General features: G+C 44.6%; 1 protein-coding gene across 1 annotated transcript; it reads right to left on the bottom strand.

Moving 5' to 3' along the window:
* Nucleotides 1–6,220: 6,220 nt before the first annotated feature.
* On the bottom strand, nt 6,221–11,825 carry LOC308313995 (sialic acid-binding Ig-like lectin 8). Its single transcript, XM_080761347.1, has 7 exons — nt 11,669–11,825; nt 11,377–11,473; nt 9,929–10,249; nt 9,461–9,718; nt 8,461–8,757; nt 7,186–7,285; nt 6,221–6,837 (listed from the first exon to the last, which is right to left on the bottom strand). Exons 2-7 carry the CDS (start codon nt 11,453–11,455, stop codon nt 6,717–6,719), a joined length of 1,176 nt encoding a protein of 391 aa, XP_080617473.1. The 5' UTR covers nt 11,456–11,473; nt 11,669–11,825; the 3' UTR covers nt 6,221–6,716.
* Nucleotides 11,826–13,737: the final 1,912 nt, after the last annotated feature.

The raw sequence follows: 13,737 nt of genomic DNA, 5'->3' as shown, positions 1-13,737 counted from the left end.
CTCACACTAGTGGGGCCTGAGGGTATTGCAAGTGGGCCCCAAATAATTGACAAAACACTAAAGTTAAGTTGAAGTCTACTGTGATCCATTGATCCAAACACAATCGACTGAATGATCAGGAAAATGGGTGTGCATATACGTTGGTTAGACATGCTAACAGTCTGTTAGACATGCTAACAGTCATGCTAACGGGCGGCAGTGGCTCAGGGGTAGAGTGGCCGGATGGTAACTGCAAGGTTGCCAGTTCGAACCCGGGCTCCCCCAGAGTTAGCGTAGAAGTGTCCTTGAGCAAGACACTGAACCCTGAATTGCTCCTGATGTGCTGGTTTGTGCCTTGCATGGTTTCTGCCACCATCAGTGTATGAATGTGTGTGTGAATGGGTGAATGTAATGGACAATCTATGTAAAGCGCCTTGGATAAAGGCGCTATATAAATGCACCATTTACCAACAGTCCGACAGGCATTAGTCCGACAATGCTGTCGCTCCTGACACGCGTCCCCGGTTACAACTAACCCGTGGCTGGGTTAAAACTCACCCGTGGATGTTAAAACTAACTCAGGCAGGTTAAAAGTAACCTGTGGCTGCTGACATGTGTGGCAGGTTAAAACCAACCCGTGGAGGTTAAAACGAACTCAGGCAGGTTAAAAGTAACCCGTGGCGGACTAATGACTGTAGGACTGTTAGTACAGTACGTCGGACCAAACACTAGCACCCCTGAAAATGCATGCGGCCCACGCATGAATTCCGTTTGTGTCCGAGCATAGGCATGGTAACGCCCCGCCTGCCTGTGATTGGTCTACTGACACTGCCCGTCTTGACTGTCCTCCAAGACGCGAGGTTACTCCGTGGTGAGATTGAGAAATAAATAATACAACAAGAGAATGACAGCTTGGCACGGACGAATGCAGCCCTGTAACTAACTTGTACGTTTTATTTTTGTAGAAGAGGCAAACGTATTGTTTATGCCTGCCGTTTGCTTTGATTGAATACGTATGTTGTACTATTTGATTTGGGTAAATAAAGTTGATCATCGTGTATTAATCTAATTATAGTAAACTAATACTATTGGTACACTAAAAAGGATAAAGATGAAGGGAAAATGTACCTTTTTATAGTACAATAATGTTTCAACACAAACACTTTATTTTAGAACACATCCAAATCATATTATGGCGTGCATGTTCAATCAATTATTCCTTCAAAGCAAACGGCATAAACAATATTAGTTTGCCTCTTCTACAAAAATAAAACGTACAAGTTACCGTTCTCTTGTATCATACCATACTACTTGTATTATTTCCCACCACGGCGTAACCTCGCATCAGACTATCCAGGATTCCAGGCATTCAGCATATCCACCTCGGACAGAGCTCGGAGGACAGTAGGCCAATCACAGGCAGGCGGGGTGTTACCATGCCTATGCTCGGACACAAACGGAATTCACGATGGGTGGGCTCAAGATCTTCAAGTGGGCCTGATCCAGAAAAGGTTGAGAACCAACTGGTGTAATAGAGCAGGGCAAAACAAGCACAGGCTTTAAGTGGTTAAAATGTTGCTATACCTTTACGCACGTTCCATATGTTTTATAGCGCGGGCGCATTCATTATGCCAAGGCACTCCTCTTCTTTATACCATAAGCTCCACTTTTGTTCCACTTTGCCTGCATTGACCTCTTTGATCTGGCGGTATACGGCGTCCAAGCGACCGCGATGAGAGACGATCCATCACATGGTCATAAAACACACAATAGAGATTCAACAAGGTTTTATGAGCTGCAGCGTTCTGAGCGGGGGGAGAGGGGAGAGGGGAGAGGGGAGAGGGGAGAGGAGAGAGAGAGAGAGAGAGAGACTCGAACATCATACCCCTCACTCAGGTGACCCAGCCGGGGTGATCAAGTCCCGACTTACGTCCCAGTATGCTATACCCTCGATCAGTCCCATTAGGGAAAGACCAAAGCCACACAATCCGTTCCTCCTATTCTGCCGGGACTGGGAGGTATACGCTTCTGGCACATGGAAGGTCACCAGGTCCACTCCTGCTCTCAGGCCCAGGACCTGTGCGTTGCAGTAGAGTCCCAGCACCAGACACTTCATTCAGGAGTGGTGGATTCCTAAGCCACAATGGTTCTGCAGACTCGAGCAAGAAGGTGGTGCTGCAGTCTCTGCTTGCGGATTGAATGGCCCTCCTAAAGGCCTCATCGAGGGTTTGTTGGGCTTCCTCCTCACGGAGGACACAGGCTGGGGCGCTAACCCATACTGCTCACCCGGGTGCCGTCTACATTCCGGCTGTCACACGTCTCTCCAGTGGTCACCAGACTATACCTGGTTGTCACATTCATGAGTCACTATAAATAGAAGTGAGTAAAAGTACTGAACTATTTGCATCAAAATGGCCTGACACAGCCTGTCTTGTCATTCCGTTTCAGTCCATTAATAATCTGAATCGCTAGAACACATTTTTGTAATGGCCGATCAGGCGATTCAGGGGCTGGAGCCTGCAGGCTGGTACTTAAAGTACCAAAAGTAAAAGTACTCGTTGATGCAGAATGTCCCATCTCACACGTTTTCACAAAATATACACCTCTTTTGAAGCTTGTAGACTGGCTATTTGTAAATAGCCGATATAAGGCTAAATAAGTGGTTAATGTATGTTTTCTTACAATGATCGAAATCTACAAAGCAACTGGAAACTAAAGTTTTCAAGTAATTGTAGTAGAGTGAAAAGTACAGCATTTGCCTCTGTGTGAGGAGTTGTGTGTGTGTGTGTGTGTGTGTGTGTGTGTGTGTGTGTGTGGTCTTTCTCTTTCCATAATCAGCGTTGACACTTTGGTTTACTTGCATGTGTCATCATGTTTTTTCACTGATTGGATTTTTCTTGTTATTTTATAAAGCACTTTGTAACTTGTTTAAGTGCTCTATAAATAAAGTAGTTCTTATTGTTGCCCAAATAGGCTGTCGTATGGAGATTGATGCTGGAGATTGATGCTTTATTGTTCTGTTTTGGATTGGTTGCTGTTGTTGTGGTTTGATTCAGAGAAAATTCCAGATCTGGTGATTTTATTTTATTATTATCTTTTGCTCAATGGAAGCAGAAGGAGTTTTGAAACTGTAAAAACTGTACAAGCCCACAACAGGTCTTGAGCTTGTAGTTCAGCTATTTTCACTATATTTGCAATAGGGCTTAAGTGGTCCATGTAATAATAATTAACACAATATTTGCCACACATGCGGAGTCTCGGGATTCTTGCTCGCAACCGCCTTTGCCAACACAAGATCTCTCAGGTTTGTTTAATGTCATTTAATCCAGAATTAATCATATTTTATTTGCAGTTTTTAGCAGTCATCGTTAGCCTCCGGTAGCTCCCATGTTGTGTAGTTTTCGAATACACAAAATCTCTTCTTGCACATGCAAAGCATTTTAGGGCTCAGACTGGAGAGAGAGCGAGTTCATTTTCTGGCAACGGCATCAGCCGCGGAACACCCGCGGCAGTCGGTAGTGTTTCTCGGCAGCATCAGTCGTCCCCCCCCCCCCACCCCAAACCCTAAACCTAACCCTAACCGCAAGCACGACACAACGCATGGCATCAGCCACGGAACACCCGCGGCAGTCGGTAGTGTTTCTCGGCGGCATCAGTCTGACACTCTACCCCAAACCCTAACCCTAACCGCAACGCATGTCGGACCAACGCACTGCCGCGGAAGCGACCAACGGACCGACTGTGCAGCGTAACAGAGCTGTCATAATCCATCCATCCTTCTTCTTTGTTTATGTTGCACATTTCACTGGCACTAGCCTCACGTTACGGCCTATCGTAGCGGAATCGGAATTGTTTTAAAAAACAAGAGATCTACTGTACAAGCTCAGAATGCATGAGCTTATAGATCTGTTATATATATTTTTTTAAACCATTAAGATTGCGTTTAAGTAGATGTTGGCATGGGAGCTTCTACATCTGTTATTTTAACTAATTCTGAAACTTTTAAGATAGGGTTCAAGTGGGTTATTTTTATTATAATTTTAAGTCTTAAATCTTCAACTTCAACTGCAAATATTTGCCATGGGAGACTTGAGGTCTTTCTTTGTATCGCAATTGTACAGGTTCTTTTTGAAGTTTTCTTTTTGTGAGATAGTGCCCCGGAACAATAATGATAAGATCAGATTTGACGATGTGTGTGTGCCAAAGGTAAATCACATACATCTGTATCACACACGCACACGCACACGCACACACACACACACACACACACACACGCACACGCACACGCACACGCACACACACACACACAGATAATGTAATCAAATAGAACACAGAGACTGGCTGTCTGCATGCAGCCTGATTTATATGTCGTCGGTCGCACAGTATGTGTCTGACCGATACACTCACATCACGTCACACCCTTACAATCTGGTTCCATTTGTACACTCAGAGTTACAGGTTTGTAAGGGTCCATTTGGTTCCATGATGACTTGTAAGGGTCCGTTTAGAGCCCCCAGGTCCAAGGAGTCCTGGGCCCTGACTCCCTGCGGACCCCACTTTGAGGCACATATGTCCGGCAGACAGGGTGAAAAACGGTCAGTGGATTAACAGGTGTGGTGCCCATTTCCTCCCCAGCCACAGGCGAGCCTTGTATGGCAAGAGGGGGAACAAAAAGCAGCAAAACAGCGCAAAGTCCTGAATCTTCATTCAAAGGCTGGGGAGAATCGATTGGCTCTGCTGTAGTTCCTCGAAGGCAGTCCAATGAAAGACTTGGACTTCGTCCAGTAATGTAACACAAGCGATATAATTTATCAAAATGCCGTCGAGAGACTCGAGACCCCTTTATACCGTGCAGTGCACACAAACACATGCCATGCACCCACACACAAGGTTCCAGTTTGTTGGTCATTTAATCGTCTACTCAGGCTAATGTGAACACCCAAGAGAGTTTTTTAATTGCTTGGTTCAGTATTTAGATATTTGATATTCATTTTAGCTGCCCCGCCCCCTTCCTATACAAACCCATTGTAACTTCCAACTCTATTTTAACCATGATAGATTCATTGAAAACACCCATCCTTTTTTTCTGGTAACTCCTCCTAATACGTGAGGGGCCGTGCTTTTTCATTTACTGTTTTCATATATTTTTAATAATGTTTTGGGAAAAGAATAAGGAGCAGGAGGAGCATGGGTTTGTATAGGAAGGGGGCGGGGCAGATAAAAATAATATCAAATATCTAAATCAAGAATCAAGTGTCTGTGGTGTTCACATAAGCCTGAATAGACGATAAATGATCAAAAGTTTTTTTGAAAGTGAAATATCCCTTTAAGCCTAGATATCCGTTGGCGGAAAATAGCCGATCTTCAAACGTGCTTGTAGATTGGCTGTTCTTGCTAGTTTTAAAATGATCACGCACGTACACACGCACACCCTCTCAGATAGGCACACAGATCGGCAGGCTTTGAACAAAGTGTGTGCCACTGTGCAGTGTGAAGTGTGGGGCAGTGTTATCATCAGGGAAGCATTCTGACAACACTAATTTTAGACATTCTAATCGGCAATCTGTAGAGCCAGGTTATCTGTGGATGAAGTATCCTGGACCCCTTGGGAACGGCCTTTCCCTGTGTGTGTGTGTGTGTGTGTGTGTGTGTGTGTGTGTGTGTGTGTGTGTGTGTGTGTGTGTGTGTGTATGTGTGTGTGTGTGCAGTGTGTGTGAGAGAGCGTGCGTGTGTTTTGGGGGACCAGGTCTTCATTAAGGGACACTGTCGGGTACTGACAGGGTTCTCAGAGAGGCACTATTGTATGTGTGGTTTTGTGCGAGTGAATGAATGTATGTATACATCAACATTTACCATGTGGACATTATTCACTACTTACTTATGGGAAAGGGTCATTTTGGTGGCTAAGAAAGAGTCTTATAGCTATGGTTACAATTAGTAAAACATTAATGTTGGGGTCAGGGTTAGAATTTAGGGTTAGGTTTGTGGCTATAGTTTAGGGTTAGTGGTTATGTTAGTTATTTTAATGTCCAAACATTGCTTTTGCGTGCGTGCGTGTCACAAAACAGCCATACTGAAAACTTTTAGGAGTCTTTAATGTTCCGCAGCTGCAGTCTACTGGGTGTTGTGTACCCAACACCCATGTCCAACAGAGTCCTAATCCTGCTATCAGGTAATTAGATAAAGTGAAGAGCCGAGGAGGGTTCCTTTGTGTTTAAGCTCAGCATAGCTGTCTGCTCTGTGGGTGTGTAAAAGGATGAGTTCTGCTTCACATGAGTCTGTACGGTTAACCACTTATTAGCTGCTATATTAGCTGCTCTACAAGCTCACAACACCATGCAACACCAATGCTATTTTTGTTCATCCATTTTTGCCAAAATGTTTTGGCATTTGTTTGCCGAAAGTCAATTAGATTTGGCTCATTGTTCATTCTACATTTTCCTAATGTTCATCCATTTTCGCAGAATGTTCAAACATTTTGGCCTAATATCCATTTAGCTAATTCTGCTTAACATTCATATTCATATTTCATTCATATTTCATCTTTTAACATCCATATTTGCCTAATGTTGGCCTATAAGGACATGCTAAGTATTGTGATGCTATCGTTCATGTGGTTAAAGTCATGCCTGCTGTACGGCCATTATAATCACATGCATGCACACACACGCACAGGCACCCGCACACAAACACTCACAATGAAAACACCATTATTAAGCAGAGTCAAATATGATAAATTATGGCACAGTGCTGCCGATTGGTTTAATGACGCTATACGCTTCCTCAAGGTCGGCCTTGTCCAAAGTAGCATAAGTGCTGTTGACCTCAGAGAGACTCTTCTGTTTTTCTTCCTCCTCCCTGCAATTACCCAGAGAGAAAAATATACGTTGAAGGAAATAAGCATTAAGTCAAGCATTCCACCTGGCAAGAAAAGATATAACGCAAATGAATAATATGAATGAATATGAAACTCTGAAAATATCAGTATATATACCGGCATATACATTTTTTTCAGTACGATTATTTTAGCAATTTTAAAAAAATTATATAGACTTACATTTTAGGAGCACAGCTAGCTAATGCATGCATCTACTTTAAAGCAATTGACATCTTTCACTGGATTGTTTATTTAATTTGTTCTCTCTCTCTCTCTCTCTGTGTGTGTGTGTGTGTGTGTGTGTGTGTGTGTGTGTGTGTGTGTATCACCTTCTGCAGGTGTTGATGATGAGGTAGAGGAGGAGGGCCACATTGACGCACAGGGACACAGCAGCAATTATTATCCAGGTAATCCTCCTGATTGACTCACCTGTGGGAATCCAGGATAGTATAATCTACATTATAAAATAATTCACATTATGACCAAAAATCACCTTTTTGTAGCGCCGCCCCGAAACGGTCGCATCCGAAAAGGTCGAGAAATGACAGTTACCGTGTGGGGGTCCCTGGGGGATCCCTGGGGGTCCCCGGGGCCAGGCCGTTTCCGGCAAGCCGCCCCGCGTCTGAAACGGTTGGTGAAAACCAACCAAGCTATTTTCGTGCTCGGACAGACCCATGCAGGGACCCAGGGACAGACCCAGGGACAGACCCAGGGACAGACCCAAGGACCCAGGAACAGACCCAGGGATACAGGGACCCAGGGACAGACCCAGGGACAGACCCAGGGACCCAGGGACAGACCCAGGGATACAGGGACCCAGGGACAGACCCAGGGATACAGGGACAGACCCAGGGAACCAGGGACAGACCCAGGGATACAGGGACCCAGGGACAGACCCAGGGACCCAGGGACAGACCCAGGGATACAGGGACCCAGGGACAGACCCAGGGATACAGGGACAGACCCAGGGATACAGGGACCCAGGAACAGACCCAGGGATACAGGGACCCAGGGACAGACCCAGGGACACAGGGACAGACCCAGGGATACAGGGACCCAGGGACAGACCCAGGGACACAGGGACAGACCCAGGGATACAGGGACCCAGGGACAGACCCAGGGACACAGGGACAGACCCAGGGATACAGGGACCCAGGGACAGACCCAGGGACACAGGGACAGACCCAGGGATACAGGGACCCAGGAACAGACCCAGGGATACAGGGACCCAGGGACAGACCCAGGGACACAGGGACAGACCCAGGGATACAGGGACCCAGGGACAGACCCAGGGACACAGCTCTGTAATGGAGTGGTTCCACCACTCAAAAAGAGGAGAGGGCGGACTTTATTAACGCCAACATGTTTAGATCAAACATGTCTTCATCAGGGCAAATGAGTACGTTGGTCAGACGTTTACATTTTGAGCTTGATTTATACTTTGTTGCGTGTCGTTAATAGCCAATCTACAAGCTTACATCGCATCCACAGTACGTTGTGAGTTCATCTGCAATTTTCGACAAATTATACGACAAATTTCAGTCTGAATTTCAGACATACTGTAATACTACGACTTCATCTACCACACTGACTATAATACTCACAGGTCGGGGTCATCGTCGCCACTGTGCCGTTCTGCAGAGGTAGCTCAATGCTGACCTGGCCCAACTCGTTGCTGCTGACACACGTGACGTTGGTTTTCAGGTACCTTCCGGTGACGGCGACGGTGATGGTGCTGTTGACCGTTCGGCCGCTCCCTGAGCCAGTGAGGGTGTAGGCTGGGACGGAGGAGGCCAGGGGCCAGGTCATGACCGGCAGGGGAATCCCCTGGCTGATGCACACACACCACAGCAGCTCTCCAGACATCACACACCGCGAGGCATTCAGGAATCGGGGACGAGCTCAAGAAAGGAGGAAAGGAGGAAAGGAAAGGTGATGAAAATAAGTAAAATAAGTAAATTCATACTATTTATGTCACATACATTGCTGTATATGCGAGATTTGTTTTCCACATTTATTTGACCCATCTCTTGGAGCGGTGAACCACAGCCGCGTCGCGCTCAGGAATCATTTGTAGTTTATTTAACCCCCCAATCCAACCCTTGATGCTGAGTGCCATGAAGCAGGGAGGCATTGCATTGGGTCCCATTTTTACAGTCTTTGGTATGACCCGGCCAGCCTGAGGATCGAACTCTATACCTCCCAGTTTCAGGGCGGACACTCTAACCACAAGGCCTCTGAGCTGGTATTAACTTAAGGAACAGATTGATCCTTGCCCTTGCAAAGTCACTGGTGGGTTTTCTCCACCAGTGACATCATTGATAGGCTACTAAGTGAGATATCACCTGAGACAAAATGGCTGCCCATAGCCATTTATCTGGCACTAATTCCATATTAACCACTTAAGGCCTATTGTATACTTCATTGTAGACTGATCATGACTAATGTCATGCAAAACTAACAGATCTACAAGTTGATCTGTCGATGGCTACTCAAATGGTTATGTTTAGCATAACCTAGGGTAAGGGAGAAAGTATCTTTCTCAGGGACAATGGTGGAGGGGACTTCTGATTTGACTAAAGTAGGTACCACTAGGATACTTACATCTCACTGTTAGAGTGACAGTTGTTTCTGTGGTGTTTGTGAAAGGATAAACTGCCGCACAGGTAATGTTGGTGTTGTGGTCCTCTGCAGCTGGAGTGAAGCTCAAGACATTTTGACCGATAATGTCACGTAAATGTTCAGGAACATGTGACCATTTAACCCTTGGTGCTCCAGCGCAACCGGGAGTGGCAGAACAAGTCAGCCGAGCCTGATGCCCTTCGGTTAGGACGGGAACCTCAATTCTGGGCTTTCGGAGGCCTATAAATAAATAAAAACAAATCACAAGTTATGTCATCTGTTTTGGGTCACTTTGCACCTGATTTCTACACGCACACTTACAAAGGACTTCCCTGTAACACAGTTCTTTTGCAATCACAGTTCACAGTATGTCCACATTAAATTGTTTCCAAAGCTAAGCCCCAAGTAGTCGCTCCAGGTTGAAAGTGGTTAAAAGAGATTTTCACCTACCGGATACGGAAACGCGAACCCTCTCGGGGAAGATGTGTCTCTGATTGTCTCCCCACTCTAGTTTGAAACCATACTGGTACTGGCCTTGTGGTAGGCCAGCCTGGGTGAAGACCCCTTGCGTCTCAGTTTCCTTATTGAGGAGGATTTCTTCACGTACAACGTTGCGGTGGTCTCCTTGGAACCAGATCCCCTTATACGGGGTGTTGGCGTCGTTTTCTGGATAGGTGAGGCGAAAATAAATATCCAGGCAATCCCCAGCGGCCACGTTCATCTGCTCCTCCACACTGAACGAGAATCCTTGGCTGCCAGGGCTGAAATAACCTAAAATACATAAAATAATAATACTAATAGTACTAAGTACTATTATGTGAACATCATTTTTTTGTCTATTATATGGATCTCCATTAGCTGCCAGATTAACGTCAGCTAGTCTTAATATACATTAATCAATAATCACAATATAAAACATTACAAAAATCAAGTAGTACTATCAAATGCAAAATAAACCAATTTAGTTTCAGTGCACTAATTATGTACAAACTAATGCTATAAATATGTGAACATTAGATTTCATAGCACACACAGTAAAGTCCAGAGTGTTCATTTAACGATAACTTTTTTTTCAACCAAGGTTCATTCTTTTAGGTTGTTATTAAAGAAAGTAAAAGATGAGTGTTCATTTATTTTCATTCGCTGCTTTCTTTCGTTTTAGCTATTTTAGCGATTTTTGACAGGGGGCAATGGAACAAGTGGCTAAATATGTATTTATCCACTTGATATTTCTTACTATAGTCCTACTAGACCCCAGGAAATTACATCTGGCCACAAAAGATCACAGGATCTAATGAATGTGAAGAGAGAGGTACTATAGGGGGCGGTAGCGTGGCATTGAACCTAACATAACATAAGGAAGCCACAGGTGGTTTGTAACACGCAGCACGGGTGATTTGTAACCATAGACATATAAACGTAGGTGCCCTTTCCGCCTCTGGAGCGTATGTGCTCAAGGGAGGGCAAAACTTTCCAGAGATTCCTTGCGAAGCCCAACGACATGAGCGTGCGTCATAGAGCGCATGTTCGGGTCTGTAAGTCCCAGAAAAGATGCGCTGTGATTGGCAGGTAATCACTGGAGTGGCAGTGTGACGTAACGTGCTTTCCACAATTCCGGCGTACTTAATCTCCCAGTGTAAATTCTTCCGCCCCTCCTTCAACACACATGGCTCCAACGAACTGCAGCGGCCAATGAAGCATCTACTTTTTTGTTTGTAACCACAGGTCTGACTAACAGGAGGTCTGACTCGGTCAAAAAATAGCTAAAATCGTTATAACGAAAGAAAGCAGCAAATGAAAAAAATGTAACACTCATCTTTTACTTTTCTAATAACAAGAACCGTGCTTGAAAAAGTTGTCCTTTAAAAGTGTGAAAGTGTACAAAGTGTGTGTCACACCTTTAGTGCCAACACGGCATTGGTAAATGCAAGCATTCATAAGCAAGGCCACAATAACGGAATAGATCACAGCAGCCATTTTCTGGTTATGACAGAACTGTAAAAAAGAAAGATACATAATATATTATGCACATTTTGACAACTGCTTTATGCTAGGATGTCTTTAAAAGAAATATGTTTACAGTTTATTGAAACGTAGCTTTCAAACATACAAATATAAGGATATACTGTTAATATCAATACAGCATAGCAGGCCTACATATTGAAATATTGAAACAACAGAATCGGTTACCTGCCCACTTGATATAATCTGTCATCTAGCTGTCCTTGGTGGTGGTTGATGCGGCTATGACATTCCTGTGCTGTGTGACTTTGTAAGGTTATTGCTATCTGATCATCACAGGATGTCACATTACACCATATGCTGGCAATCTCTGTTCTTGTCTTCAGGATGCGTGCATTGTGACAACGTTTTTGTTCCCCTTCAACTTTTACTTGTGCAAGCATTGTATTGTACCAACTTCCTCGTCTTTACAACAAATGCCAAGTGCAAGGTCATGTTAAGTGGCATTTTGTCCTCGTTCTAGTGGGAATGTGCGTTTATAATTTCACGGAAATCGCACGCTGTGTTCATGATTTGTGGCATTTTGTTCCAAACGGTCCAGTCCTGCAACCTTTGAAAGGCAATCTTAGCCAATCGGGAGAGAATATGGGAAACGGTGCTGGAGAGGAGACACGGATGGACAGACACACGGACACATGGAGTGCAAAACATACTCTCTCTTAGTTAGTTAGTCTTGTTTAATTAAGACTAGCTGACGTTAAGTGGTAGGAGCTCTGTTCATTCATAGTTTCTCCCTGTCTTGAGTGTGTCTGCCATGCAGGGCCATCCTTAATGGCTGTCTGAGGGGACGGATTCATGCTAGCCTTTCATTGTGCAGCATTATCCACTTCCATCCCATGTGACTCCGCTGTTATTTCGGGTGCAGTTCACAAATAGTTCAGAGTTGGCTTGATTGTGGCCCACCGGGGATTCATCACACCATCCGCTTATTGCCCTTCTTCTTCGAAACAGTTGAGTTCCGTTGTTGTTTGTTGTTGTTGTTGTATATTTCCATATACCTCATATGTCCAAAACTGTTACATTTCAGGATTCAAATTCAAAAGTAGTAAAAACAGCAGATTGACATTTGTCTAATTAGAAAAGGTTCCCCTATAGAGGGTCATTATTTGTCTAGGGAAAGATAACGAGCGCTTGTTTTGATGTATGTACTGTATATACTGTCATGTGTTTTGTTTTGTATATTGTATTGTGTTTTTAACTTATTAACTGTTAACTGTGAGTGAACCCCAATGGAAATAAGTCTCAGGACTTTATTGTGTTATCCCCGCACTGCTGTAACCGTACATCAGTGGTTTTATTACTTTTCAAATAAATTCAAACGTCAAGCTCGAGATTGTAGATTTTGATAGTTTTGGGTGACGCTGTAGCATGATCAAGTAGGCAGTAGGGGATTAATGTAATAAAAACACAAAAGTGGAGATAAGAGGATATGAATTCTAGTCGAGTAGTATAGGGCATATAATAAAGTTCCTGTCCACCACCGTGGAGACTGGGGTTCAAATCTTTCCGTGGTGCCTCCCGGCTTGGCTCCAACCAACACAGTTGGCCACGTTTGGCAGAGTGGAAAGTCGTTCTCTGTCACTGGTCGGGGGGCCTGCTGCTCAGCAGGGAGCGGAACTGTGCAGGCTTGGCAGTGACACAGACTTTACACACTTGGGGGAAAACTGGCAATGAGTATCACTGGGGAGAAACATGACAAAAAAGAGAATTCAGATCATTCTGCCAAGGAAATTCAACATAGTGCTTATGCACGTATGTACGTATGTAAAAGAGAACATATCTATTCACCATCTACTGAATGGCAGACTGCGCTGCAACCTCTAACCTGGTTGATTGGTTTGGTTTTGTTTGGTTTGAAAGCACAAGCATGAAAACTGACCCTTAATAACCCTCTTAAGCAAACTAATACAACTGGAGAGCAGGAGGCTTAAGGGTGTGTGTGTGTGTGTGTGTGTGTGTGTGTGTGTGTGTGTGTGTGTGTGTGTGTGTGTGTGTGTGTGTGTGTGTGTGTGTGTGTGTGTGTGTGTGTGTGTGTGTGTGTGTGTGTGTGTGTGTGTGTGCGCGCGCTCTTGTAAAGGGGGTGGATGTCATCTGTGGGCACAAGGCCATCAAGCAGGAAGTGCACAGAGCAAACTAATTTCCCCCTGATCTCTGAGATATCTAAACATCACCTGTTGACCCTGACGTACTGAGAGAGAGGTATTTCACTGTGCGTGCGTGCGTGAGAGATGGACAAT

The sequence above is a fragment of the Protomyctophum bolini genome, assembly GCF_963924005.1.
Source record: "Protomyctophum bolini genome assembly, chromosome: 4".
In the NCBI taxonomy this organism is placed as follows: domain Eukaryota; kingdom Metazoa; phylum Chordata; class Actinopteri; order Myctophiformes; family Myctophidae; genus Protomyctophum; species Protomyctophum bolini.
The sequence above is the reverse complement of the archived record's forward strand: the minus strand, read 5'-3'. Positions and strand labels throughout refer to the sequence as shown.